The sequence below is a fragment of the Pieris napi genome, chromosome 19 (genome assembly GCF_905475465.1).
Source record: "Pieris napi chromosome 19, ilPieNapi1.2, whole genome shotgun sequence".
NCBI lineage: Eukaryota > Metazoa > Arthropoda > Insecta > Lepidoptera > Pieridae > Pieris > Pieris napi.
The window spans coordinates 8959980-8979217 of NC_062252.1; the positions used below are offsets into that span (position 1 = coordinate 8959980).

General features: G+C 34.8%; 1 protein-coding gene across 1 annotated transcript in view; it reads left to right on the forward strand.

Moving 5' to 3' along the window:
• The first annotated feature begins 3263 nt into the window (after positions 1-3263).
• Positions 3264-19238, forward strand: part of LOC125059079 (craniofacial development protein 2-like) — a 37987-nt gene continuing 22012 nt past the window's right edge. The window contains exon 1 of the mRNA XM_047663279.1: positions 3264-3521. Coding sequence (XP_047519235.1) covers positions 3264-3521 — 258 coding nt within the window. The remainder of the gene's footprint in view (positions 3522-19238) is intronic.

Sequence of the window (19238 nt, forward strand, 5' to 3'; positions counted from 1 at the left end):
AACCTTTTCCGACCCTTTGTAATTCAATGGACTTCGATTTATTGGTTATTTTATCTTTGGTATGGCAATAAAAGAAAAAATATTTTTCAGAACAATGAATAATCATTATGGGAATGTATTGTTATGTGAGGGTATGTTTTTTAAAAGGTAAGTGTGCTGCTGTGTGCTATCTGCTCTTAAAACTAAACCTTAAGGAGTAGGAAACATAATTCCTACATACGAGATACTTGCCGACATGACCGGTAGTTTTTAGCGTTACATCTTTGTCCGCTTTGTTTCGTGTAACATCTGAGTCCGGAGAACGCCAAACATACTAGTAGCTTTAGGTTTAAAGACATTTATTTATTCTCATAACAGACAATAGTCACTTACATGAGAACTTATATACTAAAGATACAATTTATCAGGTCGTGGGTCATTGAAGAGCTTCAAGGATCAATTAGCGAAGTATAACTTGGGTGGACTTTCATTTACGCAGGTAACTGGGATCACTCAAGAGATGGTCTTTTAGTCTTAATTTAAATATTGCCAGGCTGTCTGCACTTTTTATATTTTGTGGAAGTCTATTATACCGCAGCACTCCCCCAACGCTCAATGTTTTTTTACCGTTATTGGTTCTAAACTTCGGTACAATGAGATTGTGAGGGCGTCGTGAAGTGCGCTTCTGAATTTGATTTATTTTAGTGAAAGTAATGTTAGTGTGTATATAGTCATTTAGAATTTTGAAGAATTTTGTAAAAAAAAAAAAAACAAACTCAAATAATACTAGTAGCTTTAATAGGGAAGAAGGATACAAGGATTGGGACATTAATAGTTGTTTTAAATTACTCTAAAAAAATAAAATAAAATATGTTTGTTATGGAACATAAAATACATGTATCACTTATTCCACGTCATTAAATTTGAATTTGTCATTAAATGCAGCTGTAGAGGAGTGCGAAAAATGGTCGATGTTAGTGACAGGGTTTATTTTGTACTACCCTACCTACCCATGGTTGGCATTTTTTTATTTTACAAATTAAAATAGCCTATGTTACCTAAGGATAATGTAAAAAATTATAATCGTCGAAACGTCAATTCAACTTGGGCGTGTCTTTTCCTGTCACTGATTTTTGTGTAAATGAACCTTAGTGTACTCTTAGACGTAAAATCGAATAATTAAGGCAAGTAAAATGTTTTTTAACTACCGCGCACCGCTTGGATCTGAATTGCATCATGAAAAGTAAAAAAGTATTCGTATTAGCTATTTTGTATATATCATTCCTTTGACGTTATTTTAAACCTACACGAAAATCGTATACATACAGTATACACACATAAGTCCGATCAAACAAATACGTTTTGCAAGGGTCAGAATTGATCAGTGAACTTGACCGTCCTATAATGCAAGAGACTGTCGTACTGTGGTATGATTATGATTATTATGCATTGAGTTGGAAAAATAATATCGTAAGTAATATATTTCTTTGACCATTTTTACACGCTTTATATTAGCTTCACCTGTATGTATGTATGTATGTATGTAACCGACTCCTTCGGACTCGATTTTGACCCACTTTTAACGGACAAATTTAATTCAAACTTTGCGCACCCGTCAAAGATCGATGACAATGCAATAATCCGAAAAAACAATGAAAAAAATAAAAATATTAACTAAAACTAACTAAAAAGCGTCGGTAGTGCCCACGCTTTTTCACAATAATACCAGTATTTTTTGTTCATTACCATTTTCAGCCTAAATTAGGAATTATTTTTCACTTTTTAGTTTGATGTGCTTTAAAAGCGTGTTTTTTTTAAACTATTATTTATTATTTTATAGACAAGTAGGTATATACTTTCCTGCTCAATTATGACTTTTGTAATTAATGAATTTCTTATTCTTTTGTATTGCATCCGCAACTCATGAATCCGTGAGATTAGCTTTTAGGTTTTAATTTATTTTTATTCTTTTTTGTACTATTTTAGATTAAGGTTGTTTTTTATAAGATTTGGTTTCGCGCTTCTTGCACTTTACCCATCATTTTTAATTTTTTTCCCTTACTAGAGTTGCCTAACGAAACGAAAACGAAAGCAATAATGCAGAACTCCTACAACTGGTCCTGAAGGTCCTTAACGAGGTGGGTAAAGATTGCGAGTTGGACAACTTTGATAAATGGGAAATAAGTGAAGCTCGTAGACTTGGCTCTAAAGTCGACCAAAAACGCAGGCCTATTCTCATAAAGTTTACTCTAGCATGGAGAAAAATAGAAATCTTAAAAAACAACAAAAGATTCCCTGCAAACATATACGTGTCTGAGGACTACCCCAAAGAAGTACTGCAGAAGAGAAAAGAATTAAAGCCCCTACAACAAGAAGAAAGAAAGAAAGGAAATCTGGCTCTCATCCGATATGATCGGCTCATAATAAAGGAAACAAACTCAACCAAGGCAACTGAGAAAAGGAAGCGCTCACCATCTAAAACACCAACGCAATCTGACTGCTATGAAGGTACAAGGCAGACGGAGCCAAAGAAAATGATTGTAACCAATGCATTTGAAAAAATGATACGCCACAGAACAAATTCTATTTCAGAAACATCTAACCAATAACAATTAGTACACAGCGGTCCCCGGAATCAAAACAAAAATAAAACCAAAGAACAAATACAAACAACCAACAAAATATACCTTTCCCCAAGCCGGACAGCGGTCTCCGTGGGGAAGCGCGACCGCAGCCCTCCAGCTGACCCTCGAAAGAGATCTCTGAAAATCACATTGGAGCAAACGAACCGGCCAAAACACAACCTACCAAATCCAAACCCACCAAAGCCCAACCTACCAAAGTCTAAGCAACGAAGTCAAATAAACACCAATATTTATATCGGCACGCTCAACGTACTAACACTAAGAACATGCGATCGACTTATGGAACTGGAAGAGGCGCTCAAGAACATTAAATGGAACATTCTAGGCCTTAGCGAAGTCAGAAGACTAGGAACAGAAATCACTGAACATGACGACTACATTCTATATTCTATTGGAGATACAAAAGGACACTACGGAGTAGGCTTCATGGTCAGAAAGGAACTCAAGAACAGCATACTAGAATTCACAGGCATCTCAGAAAGAATAGCAATCCTAAAAATAAAGATAACAGGCTACAGAGAACACTGGACCTTGATACAAGTGTATGCACCAACAGAACAAGCAGAAGAAGCCACAAAAGACTCATTCTATCATCAACTATCCAAAACAATAGATGTAACAGAAAAAAACTTGATAATTATGGGAGACTTCAATGGGAAAATTGGCAAGCAAAGATCAGGAGAAGAAAATATCATCGGCGAATACACCATAGGAAAGAGAAATAATAACGGAGAACGACTAGTAAATCTGAGTCACGAAAACAACCTGGCTATCCTCAACACATTCTTTAAGAAAAAACCTAGCAAAAAATGGACCTGGAAGTCACCAGACGGTAGCTACCATAACGAAATCGATTTCATAACAAGCAATCAACCCAAAGCTTTCAAAGACGTAAAGGTAATCAACCAGTTCAACTTCTACACCAACCACCGAATGGTCAGAGCAACCTTACACTCCAAAAACCAGGTTAAATCTAGGCAACGCTACAAACAAGTGCTACCTTCTGAGGAATACACCCTTACTACCAAATTAGACGCAAACCATCTGCTAGAATCGCCGAACGCAATGCAGGAAAGATACAATAAAGAAATAAACAGAATGTATCAAGCTAAAAAACCAAAACAACAGACGAAGGAAATATTAAGCACACAGACCAAACAACTAATTTCGGAAAGAAAAGAATTATTCAAGAACAAAAAGGATAAAGACATATTAAAAGAAATAACAAGGATCAGCAAAGAAATTAACAAGAGTATAAAAAAGGATAAAGCAAAAAAAACAATGGACTGCATAATAAATCATATTACTAAAACAGGAGGAATAAGGAAAGCCCTAAAAGAACTACAACCACCTAAACAATGGATACCAAGACTCAAAAAACAGGACAAAAACTTAGTTACAAATAGAAAAACAATACTAGATACTGCAACATCCTTCTTTAAAGAACTGTACTCATGTAACAACAATTCCGAAACATATGCCAACCCTGACCCAGAACACGAAGAACCTATCCCACCCGTCTTAGAAAGGGAAGTCGAATATGCAATCCTGACACAGAAAAATGAAAAATCCCCTGGCCCCAACAACATAACAAATGAGACAATCAAAATTGCACTTCCGGACACACTAACAACATTAACAAACCTATTCAATGAAATATTAGATACTGAATACATACCTACACAATGGACACAAAGCACAATAATCCTAATCCACAAGAAAGGAGACAAAGAAGACCTTAGCAACTATCGTCCTATCAGTCTTATGTCCAACGTGTATAAAGTCTTTGCAAAAATCATTCTCAACCGCATCACCAAACAACTTGACGAACAACAACCTATCGAGCAAGCCGGATTTCGGTCTGGATTCTCCACAATAGACCACATGCACACCTTGAAGCAAATTGTCGAAAAGTGCCAGGAATATGGATATCCCCTGTATCTGGCTTTTGTCGACTACAGCAAAGCTTTCGACTCTTTGGAGCACCCATGCATTTGGAGAGCGCTAAAAAACCAAGGCATTGAAGGGAAATACATTAGACTCATCGGAAATGTCTACAGCCAGTGCTCGGCCAGGGTGAAGCTGGAGATGCTGGGAGAATCATTCCCACTCAAAAAAGGAGTCAGACAGGGAGACCCTCTTTCGCCTAAGCTCTTTACTAGTGTGTTGGAAGAAGTCTTCAGAAACCTACACTGGGAAGATTGCGGTATAAACATAGATGGAGAAAGGATCAACCATTTGAGATTTGCAGATGACATTGTGCTCATAACTGACAACCCGGGAACACTACAAACTATGATCGAAGAACTGGCAACCAAAAGCAAAGAAGTGGGTTTAACAATGAACAAATCAAAAACAAAAGCCATGACAAACAGAACACCAGATACTATTATCCTAGAGAACGAAAGCCTAGAATATGTGACAACCTACATATACTTGGGACAACTCATCTCCATGACAGAACAAGCCCATCAGGAAATAGAGAGAAGAACCTCAAATGCCTGGAAAAGATTCTGGTCATTAAAACACATCCTAAAGAATAAAGATTACCCACTTAGGATCAAAAGGAGCATCTTCAACACCTGTATCTTACCTATCCTAACGTACGGCTGCGAAACTTGGACCACTAAGCAAGTCACAAGTCAAAAGCTTGTGACTTGCCAGAGAAGTATGGAAAGGAGCATACTAGGGTACACACGGAATGATAGGAAAAGAGCTGTAGATCTCCGAAGGATCACCAACTGGGAAGATGCAATGACCAGAGCCAAAAGGCTTAAATGGAGATGGACAGGACACCTGCTCAGAGGCCAGAGAGCAAAATGGTCGAAAAAAGTCACCCAATGGACACCTCGCTACAACACCAAGCGAAAGAGAGGAAGACCATGTGCCCGGTGGGCTGACGACTTTAAAAAAGCCACTGGTCCTCTGTGGCAAAGACTTGCCGGGGATAGGAAGGAATGGAAACAGTTGGAGGAGGCCTTTGTGCCACAAAGGCAAGCTATACAAGAGGACAGCTGTGCTTGTTAAACTTTTTTTCTTTTTTTATATACATTTATATTTTGTTCTCTTGTATTAGTTAAAAATAAAGGCTTTGAATCTTGAATCTTGAAACTAGAGTTGCCTGGAAGAAATCGCTTGTTAGCGATAAGACCGCCCTTTGCATCCCTTTTTTATGTTATTTGTTTTTATATAAAAGTAACGAAGTGTAAATAAATAAATATGTCGTTGATTTTTGGATTTGCCGGTGACCATACGATGTTTTCCTTCACCGTTCTAGAGAGATCACAACCGGGGATCGAACCAACCACATCAGGAATGAGAGTCGCACGCACAAGCACTGCTCTGCTATTATATAATCGTATTGTAGTTGTAGCAATGTATTGTATTATTTATTTAATTTTAGCCAGTGGCGCCTTTGTTCACGCGGGAATAATTGATGCATGCCACGGAAATGTACCTCGTGGTTGTAGAAATATTAAAAGTATTATAATACATGTTTTGAGCAATTTCAAAGTTTTCGTTCTTGGAAGTAACAGGAGTAAGATTCAGTTTCATTAGATGTTTATAGTCGATCTAATTTTATAAGACAATTTCATGTTTGAGGAAGAGAATTTAAAGCTGGAATAATTAGCATTACATATAATATTATAGCGACTTTCCAAAAAAGTTGCACTTTTAAGCCTAAGATCTCCGTGAGTTTCGTGATTATTTGTTTTTGTGTGCAAGTAGATATTAAACCTTCTGTATTAAACCTCACGATGTTTTCTAAAGTCTAAAGGTGCATAGCCGGGGATCCAACTTACGATCTCAGGGATGAGAGACGCACACCAAGAGCCTTCACTAACGCTTCATTTAAACTGAAACTGCCCTTATTCAACAGTAGTAAAATAACAGTATTAAATAGCGTTTGTTATTAAATACGTCAAATGACTAAAACTACCTCAAGACACAGGGCTCCAATGTGTGGAGTCTAAAGCACCGTATTCCATTATTTATAAAGTCTTCTTTCTTTCCTCCACTAAAACCAGGATATATGAAAAATCTCAAATCCTAAAGTGCATATATGGCATGTACGTGTTAGCACTTATCGCGGAATATTTTCGCTCAAAGCTGTGTAGTGTTAAAGAGATTATGCTCGCCTTTTAACTCTTTGAAATCTGGTAAGGTGGTGTAAAACGCGTCAACATTTCATGCTTTTTCTCATGTAAAAGATTTATATGGACGCTTCTCTATAGGGGTGGGTAAATCGTATCTGAATATGTTCGTATAAAGACGCTTACTTAGAACTGACCTACTTGACTACATCCATCTACTACATCCATCGTATTCTTATGATTTGCCCCCAGCGACTTTTTCCTGTTCTCAGACCTCAAGAGAATTCTCGCAGAAATTTCGCGCTGATAAAGAATAATATTTTAATGTACTGATAATTAATAAAACAAAGTCATATTTTGTATGTTTATTTAAAAGGGGAATGTCTTGTTGTCTGTGTATTTACATAAATCTTTATTATGAATGTTAACGGTCTACCAAGATCACGTAAAAATTATCTGAACATCTGTGCTCTTATTTTACATTGATCTCAATATAGATTCATAAGTGATAAATTATTTTAAATAAAAAAAAATTGTTTTTGTAATCTGTCTACAAAACGTGCACAAAAAATAAATTAAGAAATTGTAAAATTATAAATTTGCCCCATAGGATTACCATTAAACCGTAAATGAATTATTCAACTGTACCAAAACGTATCAGACACTGCAGATCTTTGCAATATGCATATCTATCAATATTCATGCCTCCAATAATACTGTTTTTTATACTCCCAGTATTAAAAACAGTTATTGCGGTAACATACAAATATTTCCTTATCACAATCTTTAATAATATGATAAGGAAATATTTGTAGTTTTCTATGATGTGTTCTATGTTAAATTACAATATCCATGACTAACATAGACAGTATCATAACTTTCAAAATATTTTAAAATCAACTGTTGGAGCTGGGAGATGCCGCTTATATTATGATCTGTGTATTTATTTATGTATCGTTATCTAAATTTATTAAGAGTTACTTAAGCTAAGAGATGACGTAGATTTCCCATAGTAGCTCAAACACGTCTCCACGTTTCTTTAAATTAGTCGTTAAGTAATCGGAAGTTATATGTTTATTATATTATTTTGACATATATAGAGATTGTTGGAATTGGATAACACTTTAATCAAAAGTCAAAAATCATTTATTAATGCAGGTAACACAATGTACACTTATGAACGTCAAAAAAAGAAATATACATTAAATGCTTCTAATTTTGACATTTACTGTCAGTTCTCAAATCAAGAGCGTAGAACGTAAGAGAAGAATTGGCAATAAATATCGTTATTAATAGAAGCCTATTTTTTTAATGTTCTAATTATGTTCATTAGGAATAACCATTAGCCAAACTTTGAAGATTTGTTTTCGTAGTTTCGAGACCTATTGAATGCACACAAACAATCAAATCCTTTCTTTTTATCATATTAGTGTTTTGATAAATTACTTTTATTCTGAATCACAAGCAAACTGTCTAGATCGAAATAATGCAAAAAAAGCAGAAATGTAAGACCATAGTATGTAGCATATATGCAGGCACTTTTAAAAATATACATGTCATAGATATGCAGCGAACATCCCTAATGGACTACATCAAAGCTAAAAGCCTGTGTGGCCGCTAGAGTTATTAGGCCGTAAAACGGTCTTAAACGAAAATTGTAGTTAAAACCACATCTGGGATGTCTTGAATGATCAAAAAGAAAAGGCTTTATGTTATACAAGTCTATACAAAATGCGTTTTAGTTAGAACTTTAAAAAGGTACATAATTAGCAATATTTATAGTTGATTATGTAGTTGTTGCTTTCTACAAAACAATTCATTGGTACGTCTATATTTTACGAGATACTATTCTCATTCAAAACTCAAAATAGACCCTGTATGTGCACACCTGATGCTCATCCTGCCAGAAAGCTTGCGAGTGCGCCGCCGGCCTTTTATTTCTGTTTACGTTCTTTGTAATGTTCCATCTACCAAAGCTTTGAACTTTGAAACTTGCATAATTATCTAATTAGTCAATCATTTTGCTATTAAATAACAGCTATTAAAATTCACTATATCTTTTGTTGATATAAATTATATTTCTTTAAAAATATGTTTAGTTTTAAATGATAAATAAAGTATGAAAAATAAAGGCGGTCGTAGCTTAGATTTTGCAACTTCAGTGAGCTTGCAAGTTTACAGTTTTTCTTTAATGCCATTTTGTATCACTAACTAGCATCTTAAGTTCACTTCAACCTCAGTTTAAAATAAATTTAGAGCTTATAAATATAAACGCTTTGAAAGCAGTACAAATTTAAACAAATATGATATAAAGGAATATATATATATTATATTAAGTACGTTGGAATGGTAGGATTTTAAAGAAGAGCCAAACAACTAGATTCGATTTTTATTTAAACACGCACAACATAATTACAAAAAATCGGTTGTCTGTAAAGTCGGTTTACTGACGATAGTTGAACGTGACAACGTCACGAATCCCTCACTCAAGTAGGAGAGAGACAGATGTCGAACGCTGAAGAGCGCGGAGTCCATTTGTGCCTCTCTGTCGCTTCGAGCTCTCGCTTGCATTTCAAGCCTTAAATGGAACGCCTCAGAGCTAGGTAACGCCTCAGATCGAGGTAACGCCTCAGAGCGAGGTAACGCCGCATGAGTCATGTTTTTTCGTGCGTGCAGCCGGCTCCATCGATTTATAAGACGTTGTCACGTCAAAAAGAACCAATAACCAAAATTATACAGCCAATATGAAAATTAGATTTTAGCTTTAAGCACTATTACTAGATGGCGCTACGTTCCATTTTTTAAATAAAGAATATTATGATTAAATGTATAGCTTATAAGAAGATTAATTTATAAGAAATTAATCGTTTAAATTCATTAATACAAAGTATTTAACAAACAAAAGACAGTAAATTATAAAATTTATTAATGTTGAATACTTTATTAAAACTAATGTCATAACAACCCAAAAAATTACATAGTCGTAGTAAGATGTATTAAATGATCAAAGAGATCAGGCTTTCTATATATAGAGTTGTAACGCGGACGAAATTTTGTGCCGGCAATTTTTTTTTTGCTTTGCTTTATCATATTTTTTATCAGTTGTGGATACGTCCAATGTGTTTATTTCAAGTTTTATTTTTCACTTTTTTTACTGTGTAGTGATGTATCTGTTTTGTTTCCCAAATATATAAATAAACTAAGTAAAGCTATGCAAACAAGGTCGTGGGCTTTAGCTAGTATTGACTTGTAGGTTCGAGAATGTTCCGTGACAAAGTAACTGCGACGCGGATTTTGCGTGAGCGAGATTATCTCTGTCACTCAATGATATCTATTTCTGGAAAGGATAAATTAAATATTTTTTTCACAAATTAATTGATGCCTTTTTCTTCCTTATTTACTTCATACTTGCTTGGATTGTGTGTATATTAGAAAGATCCTCTTTAAGAATAATCGTTATATTATAGTCAATTCATATAAAACTATTGTTCGTTAGTTTGGTTCGGTAGTTTCAGAGTACTTTACGTTTGTACAGATATACAGCCACGTTTGTACGTTGCATGTTTTCGCAGTTTTATTTTATAAAATATAACGATTAAACATTTTATTTAGATGCCAATCTGTCAGACTAACGGCGCTGTTTAACTAGCGGCCTGAAAGATGTTCAGCCAGTTGATCAAACAGCTAGGCATAGGACTTGAATCGATGACGTTTCATCAAACACGTTTCGGCAAACCACAACTTTGATGGTGTTTTCCAAAGTTTCATGAAAAACATCAAGTGCGATGGAAGAGTGTAGTGATAATAATAATGTGAATTTGACTCAAGCAATTAATTTTAAAAGAAATATTTTTTGTGTGATATGTATGAATGGCCTAAGAATTAGTCAGCAAGTTTCTTAAATGTTGTAACAAACGCTACGGCTGAATATCTTTCAGGCCGCTAGTTAAACGGCGCCGTTTAGTTAAAAGGCCAAGCTGTTAATTGAACTAGCTAGTAATTAAGCTAGTTGGCTACGACATATACACTATGGTAACAGTAAAACCATTAAATTGTAAAATTGCATATGTGGAGGAAGGAAAGGATTACTCCAATAAAATGGGAGGATCCTCGACCTGTTCAACCACTGACTGGCCCAAGTGGCTAAGGTGGAAAGGTTGTATATATTCTAAGCAGAACTTAGCAGAACCGGAAGAACTTCGTTAGTGCGTTTCAGGGTATGATGACATCGTAGTGATTCGTAGAAATATAGTGTAGGTATCGTTATATTACGAAGAATTGATACTACGAGATTAGGTAAAAGATTTGCGTTTTTCCATACACTTATATTAAATTAAGTCGCTTCTAGTAATAATACTCCTCGTTGGTACCGTTTTGTAAGTTCTCCGTAAATATTCAGCCTCACGTACGTGTTAAATTTTACAAATATTTATATCAAATCTTTTTTTCGAGTGGAATTTTAATGACAACTGTTGTAGGTGAAATTGTTACCTGAAATCTAAAATTACTTTACAACCTTTGGCATGGATTTGTCCTTAACAGTTGACCTACTTGTGGGATATAACCCGAAAGTTCAGGAAACTGTTGTAATAATTGTTCGAATTAGACACACGAGACTGAATCAAAGCAAGAAAGTGAACACCTCACTCCGCCACTCATAAGCAGGTGTTTTTTTTATCAAGTAAAGTCTTCTGTATGTAAATTACCACTGGCATAGATTAGTCCTTAACACTTGACCTACATGTGGGATATAATAACCTGTAATTACAGGTAACTGTTGTAATAATTGTTCGAATTAGACACAGGAGACTGAATCAAAGCAAGAAAGTGAATGCCTCACTCCGCCACTCATAAGCAGGTGTTTTTTTATCAAGTAAAGTCTTCTGTATGTAAATTACCACTGGCATGGATTAGTCCTTAACACTTGACCTACATGTGGGATATAATAACCTGTAATTACAGGTAACTGTTGTAATAATTGTTCGAATTAGACTGAATCAAAGCAAGAAAGTGAATGCCTCACTCCGCCACTCATAAGCAGGTGTTTTTTTATCAAGTAAAGTCTTCTGTATGTAAATTACCACTGGCATGGATTAGTCCTTAACACTTGACCTACATGTGGGATATAATAACCTGTAATTACAGGTAACTGTTGTAATAATTGTTCGAATTAGACACAGGAGACTGAATCAAAGCAAGAAAGTGAATGCCTCACTCCGCCACTCATAAGCAGGTGTTTTTTTATCAAGTAAAGTCTTCTGTATGTAAATTACCACTGGCATGGATTAGTCCTTAACACTTGACCTACATGTGGGATATAATAACCTGTAATTACAGGTAACTGTTGTAATAATTGTTCGAATTAGACACAGGAGACTGAATCAAAGCAAGAAAGTGAATGCCTCACTCCGCCACTCATAAGCAGGTGTTTTTTTATCAAGTAAAGTCTTCTGTATGTAAATTACCACTGGCATAGATTAGTCCTTAACACTTGACCTACATGTGGGATATAATAACCTGTAATTACAGGTAACTGTTGTAATAATTGTTCGAATTAGACACAGGAGACTGAATCAAAGTAAGAAAGTGAACGCCTCACTCCGCCACTCATAAGCAGGTGTTTTTTTATCAAGTAAAGTCTTCTGTTTGCAACAGGCTCAAGTAGCTGGGACATGTGCATCGAATAGCGAACGACCAAACCCCAAGGTCCTTACTGAACTCACAACCCGGTGGCAAAAGAAAACCCGGTAGACCGAGGCTGCGTTGGTGGGATGGAGTTGTTAAGGACCGCGACACAATAAGGGTTCGCAATTGAACGCGGGAAGCACGAAATAGATTGCGATGGCGAAGTGTAATTGAGGAAGCTAAGGCCCACATGGGGCTGTTTAACCATTGATGAATGAAATATTCTGTTACATTTTCAGGGACTCATGCTTACTATATATCATTGAACTAAAACTGTATTTAATCTTAATAATAGTGTGTTTTTAAATACATGTTTTTAAATACATGTTTTTAAATACATGTTTTTACTGAGAGATCGTGAAACATTACGATATAGTCTAACTTAAAACTAATAAGTAATTTAAGTCTAACCTAATTTACTAAAGGATATTTAACATAAGAAAGTGTCTCTCAGTCTCTATTACAGAGAAGACACTCTGTTCTTGTATTCTACTTTTCACTTACCACTGTTTAGCACTTAAGACTAACGTGCACTAATTCATTCACATTCAATTCAAATGAATCATGTCTGAATGAATCAGTCAAATGAATGCCAAATCATAAAATGACTGCTTCACGACTGATTTGAGAGCGACCGCCGATGCGAAAAACGCTGTGTGAGTTCGTAAATTGAGTTACAAAATCGCAGGGCTGCTCGTTTCAATCTTCTAACCGTGGTGTCAAGAAGTTGAAAAGTAATAATAAAACTAAAACTCCGCAGTAAAATGGAAAATAGTTGTGCCAATACAATTAGTGATTGTGACAAGAAATTACATTAATATCTTATTTTCTATTAGCTTTAGTAGATAAAAACAAAACACGATACATTGTATTGCCTTTTCGCTTGATATGAAGTAGCCAAGGGTCAGACGGTATTAAATCGATGCGTAGTCGGAATCAGAACATCCCAATCTAATGTCCCAACGGGCAAGGGGCATAAATCTACGGAAGACGGAAATGCCCCACATAAATCTTGCCCCGAATATGCATGAGCCTGCGACATATGTTTACTTTATGAATATATGACTATGGTTGATAGTTCCTCCAAATTTGTTTTATTACATTGTCAGCGTACAATATATAAATGATAAATATGTATTAGACAAAGGTTTCTATTAGAATTTTTTGGATTTGTTCGTTACATTTTTTTTATAGTATAGGGGCCAAACTGGCAGGAGATTCATCTGATGTTAAGTGATACCTCCGCCCATGGACACTGTCAATGCCAGAGCACTCGTGGCCTTTAAAGAATTGGAACTTTTTCTTGAAGGACCCTAAGTCGAATGGGTTCGGAAATACTTCAGTGGCAGCTGGTTCCACATAGATGTAGGTGATACGGGTGGAATTTCGTATTTCACATTTCCCATGAAACTCAGCTGTAAGTTTTAATCCGAACAACTCATCTAAAACCTTCGTATTTACTTAGAGATCGTACTAAGACACGACTTGGTAATTTCATGGGGCATAGATACTGTCTTTTAAATGTCTATTATAGCTGTCAATTTTGACAATTGTTATAAACTATCATTAATTGTGCTTCATGCCTCTTAAGATTAGGTTTAATGATTTATGGTTATCTGATTGTATATGTAGATTGCAACAAAGTGGTTATAAATAATAAACAATCTTAGACGCCTCGAGTCTAGTCCACAGATTACAAATTCTCTCATAACGCTACAAACTTCATACCACGAAATTATTGTTTCTTTCTAAAGTCAAAAAACATTTATTCATATAGGTAACACAATGTATACTTATGAACGTCAAAAAGAAATATACATACATTAAATGCTTCTAATTTTACATTTACTACCAGTTCTCAAATCAAGGGTGGAGAACAGAAGAGATGAACAGGCAATAAACTCCCCGCCACTCTTTTTAGTCGCCAAGTTTTTTGTTTTACACAACGCTTATAATTACACCATGTTCCACATGACATCCACGATAAAATGGTTTACAAACATGAGACGTAATGCTGTTTTGTTATCATGTATTTAATAGTATATATTAAGAATATTATCAGGTTTTCGCAATCAAACGGCAGCATTTTTTCGCTTACGCATTTTCTCTTAGAAGAAATATCTTTCAGTATATGACCCAAGTTCGTATGGAAATATTGATTTCATGTGAAAGCAATGTACAGATACACAATAACCTCTCATTGTAAGTTGCTAACTAAGTAAAAAAAACTATTATATTTCTCTGTCCAGGTATAGACAATTAAAAAAACAGATTTAAACACCAGACCACAGTGGTAAGTGACTATATACCTTTGGAACTTTTATTTGTAATATTGGAAACTCAGTCCGCAAACGGAATTAGATTGTGCCGTTACGCTGACTCGAGCCAGCGATTCGATTTCATACGCGCTCGACCAATTGATTTATACCCCTTGTTACGGGCTTGAGGGTTGATACCTGAGAGTATATATTCGTATTTTATAGTAAGTCTGGCCATAAATACTGTTACATAAGAACTTTTCGTTTTTTAAACTTTTTAATTATTTTGAATTTGGAACACGTATTCATTTAAAAAACTTCTTTAGATTTGGCGCCATTACATATAATTTTCGTGTTCATTATCAAATTATAATATGGAATGGTAAAAGTAAATAGGATCGCAGTGATTGCCTTGCACAAAGTGGGTATGGAGCGTCGGTCATATTCCAGACTCTTCAAAAGCTTGGTATCAGCCGTAATTTCGTATATCGTACTATCAACAGATACAACAACACTTCGTCTGTCAAAGACCATTAAAGATCGGGGCGGCCGCTTGCTGTTAGAACTATAAAGGCTGTTAATGCTGTTAAAGCTAGAATTCGTCAAAGCCGATTAGGAAGCAAAAAAAAGTGTGTGTGTGTCAGCTACGACGCACGATTGGAGTTTACTCCTTACGAACGATAAAATGGCGATAATGTTCTGTGGCTGTCGACCATATTTTCATACCAGAGATGGTAAGAATATATGTTTTTATAATATAAATGTTTGTAGTAGTAATAAAACGTACCTACTTCATCTATGCCCAAATAGGATTTTCTTTCTGTGACCAAAGTTACCTTTATAGGAAGAGAAGAATAAGAATGAACAATCTTTTTAGTTTTAATTTCACTGACCATTACTATTGACAAAACTCTACGGCACGCTAGACAATCTACTTTTATTTTTTACACCTGTCAACACTGACAATGTTGTAACGTGGCTGTCAAAACGTGAATTCAAAATAGAAAAGTCTGTGTAATGTATTCCATCTCATTCTTTTACACGTTCAATCCATTTGTCTCTTTCTACATAACGCCTCAACTCTTCGTGTTACACTTGATTTTACTCCTCATAAAATTTCCGTACCGGGCCTTATAACTCAAATCGTTTCTTAAGGAGTAAACTCCAAAAATCTTATCGCGAGAAATGAAGATTCCCGCTAGGACTCTGTCGCGTATTATAAAACAAGACCTGAAGCTCGGTGCTTATCGTTGATATGTATAATTGTATAGCAAGACTTTTACAAAGCCAGTCTCAACGATGCGAAAATAAGCATTAATAATTTATTTCGGATGTTTTTAACGTTGGATTAATAAATTTTATTTCTAGAAATACTCTTTGCATATCAATTTATCAACTTTGATTTGATATCAACAAATTCTTTGATTTTGAAGCGTTTTAATGCGAAATTGAAATATTATGTAATGGTCATGAAAATATAAAAGAAATTCAAAAATGGAACGAACGAGTGCCCCAAACCTTTTCATCGAGGAAACCTTTTCAATACTTGTCCCATTGAACGAAAAACAATGGCGGGCGTCTTCAAACAATGATTAGTTTGAAAGTTGACGACTTCAATTTCTTGAACGTTAATTAAATGAGCGAATTTCGCTGAATTCTACTAAGTCGATTATATTCGTTTAACTTCAGAACACCTACTATGTATTTGCAAGTCAGAAATCCAATTAACATTTATAAAGATCGAAATGAAATTACGAAAATCAAAGCATAACTAAATACAAATAAACTTTTTTTGACGAAGGTTAAAGTGTTTTATTAAAATATGAAAATCAACGACTAAGAACATTAATATTACTTTGATTTCGACTGATTGATTCTTTAACAATATTCTAAGGCCAGTAAATATGACGACGATATCCAACGATGAAACCCAATTTTGATGTTTCTATATCTGTATAGCACTGATATCAATTGGGTTTTTGAAAAAAAATTGTTTTTGTGATAAAGGGAAAGATCAGATATATATATATAGCCGTAAACGCTGTACTGTTAAATTGCTTTAACATTATGACGTCACAACATGGTGATCGATCATTCATGGCGCGTTTATAGTCACGTGATTTTTATTTAAATTTCATCAATTTTTAATTGTTTATAATTAATTGAAAAGAAAAATTATTTAAGTTTTTTGCATTAAACATCAATATTATTAACAATAAAGTTTTAAAATACATTAAAAAATCAATTTTTTTTTTCAAAAACCCAATTACGTGATACTCTGCGAAAACTCAGTATTGAAATCGGAATCATTTTAATATTACAGGGGTAAGCTCGCTTTAATCTTACTCCTAAACTACTGAATCAATTTCAATCAAATTTGCACACCGTGTGCGGTTTGATCTAACTTAAAAGATAGGATAGCTTACATCTCAATTTATACCCGCAATATTATTTTATTGCAAATTATTTGTTAATTATTTGATAGTCACAATTGTAACAGATGGCGCTGAGTTGAAAGTACCAACGTTTTACATAAGCTACAATTTAATGGCATAACCACCAAAAAGCATGGTGGTCCCCATGACTGGTGTTCTCCTACCGTTTCCCTTGAATAGTTTACTATGTAATATAACGAAAACCTTAGCCACAGCAACGCTTGGCCGGTCTGCTAGTAAGATGGATTTATGATAAAATTAGGTCTGTATAAAATGTATATAGTTTCAAACTTTTAAAAAATTTGAATTCGAATAATCATTGTAGGGGTTCATAAATTTGTTTTGTACTTACGCCCTCCATAGGCGCAAGCCTTATTCAAAGTCAATTTAATTTGAAACGAAATTATTCGATTTCACTCGAGAAACACTTGCATTCAAGTACTTTTCTAGTACTGTTATAAATATTATAAACGTAGAAAATTTTTGATTTGAAATGGATATTGAAAAATTATATTATTTGAGTTTTGCGTAGTCTCAAATATTCGCTGTTAGAACTTTCAGAGAGCTTGAATGAGCTATTAATATCACCTACACAGAAATCTTTTTTGAAAATAATGTACAATTAAAAGAAAGATACAGTTTACTTTATATTTATAGATATTCTATAAAAAAATTATAAAATCCCCGTTTGGGCAGATCACCTTGCGATTCTGTAATTGACTTTTCGAACTCTCACAGCGGTTTTCGCAGCGGCGGTTGCGCTCAAATCAGTCGTAAAGCAGTCATTTTACGATTTGGCATTCTGATAAACAATAAACTACAAGCAAGAATCGCAAGGCTGATAAAAAGTTTTACCGCCGCTCACGGACACTCTAAATGACAGAAGGCTCGAGAATGCGTTGCCGGCCTTTCGCTCTATTCTTGAAGTACCCTAATTCGAATTGGTTCGAAAATACTTTAGTAAGCAGCTCCACTTAGAGGTTAAAGCATATTGGTGGTGCGCGGCAAAAAGTGCCTTAAAAACGCTCAGTTGTGAAACGGGTGATACGGGTGGAATTATCTTTCAACCTTTCCCCTTTTGGTAGGCTTTGTCACGCGTAAGCATATACTGCGGGTATATATAATAGGTTTTATTTCCTTTTTCTAAGTAATTCATCTGTGTATCAAATAAATACTACAAGGTCGGTTGAAGGTAAAAACTCTTTCGGCACTTTATTACCAACGGGACAGTGAGAATGGGCCAAATGTTAAAAAAAACTTAGATGTTAACTATAAGACAATCAGGCAATTGGATATATAATTAATGATTTATCAGGCCAGCGTCTTAATTTTTTTATATATTTTTGTTAGACAATGTTTATTTCGTTAATACATCCACAAAAATAGTTCCACAGAGCAGCTAAACTTAATAAGTTGAAAACTGAAGATACATTTAACAAGAGTATTCTTAGTTATGATTCTTAAGACTTGATATTTTACATAAACAAACTATTCGCTGTTCATAAATCTGTAAGATTAGCTTTAAGTTTGTTATGTTTTTTTGTATTACTTAAGATTAAGGTTCTATATTTTTTTATAAAACATTTGGTTCTGCACTTCTCGCACTCATCATGTTTCTTTTTTTTAGTTTTTGTCTTTAAGGGTTGCCTGGAAGAGATCGCTTATTAGCGATAAGGCCGCCCGTTGCATCCCTTATGTTTTTTATGTATTGTGTTATTTGTGTTTATTTTATTTTTATTGCAACGAAGAGTAAATAAATAATTGAATAATTGAAGGTTTTATGATATTATGTAATATAGTATAATCTCTTCCTCCCCGTTACACTTAACTAATTTTTGGCTCTAAAATACGCCGGTTTGCTTAAGATTTACCTCCGAACATAATGTTAATTTTGCATATCCCAAGAAATTTGTTATACAAGCGCGACCACAGGGATGAAAATTGTTTGTACTGACATAACTTTACGAATAGATAGTTTATGAAACACTTAATAACGTTATATCGAAATGAGAGCACGAAATGCCGGTAGGATGGAAGTCTAATAACCCGCCGCTTCAGTTTCCCGAGCTTTAAGTATGAGGGTAAACAAACTCGAGCAGAGAGACTTCAGGGGTCCGTATTGAAGCTTTTCATTTGTTTTTT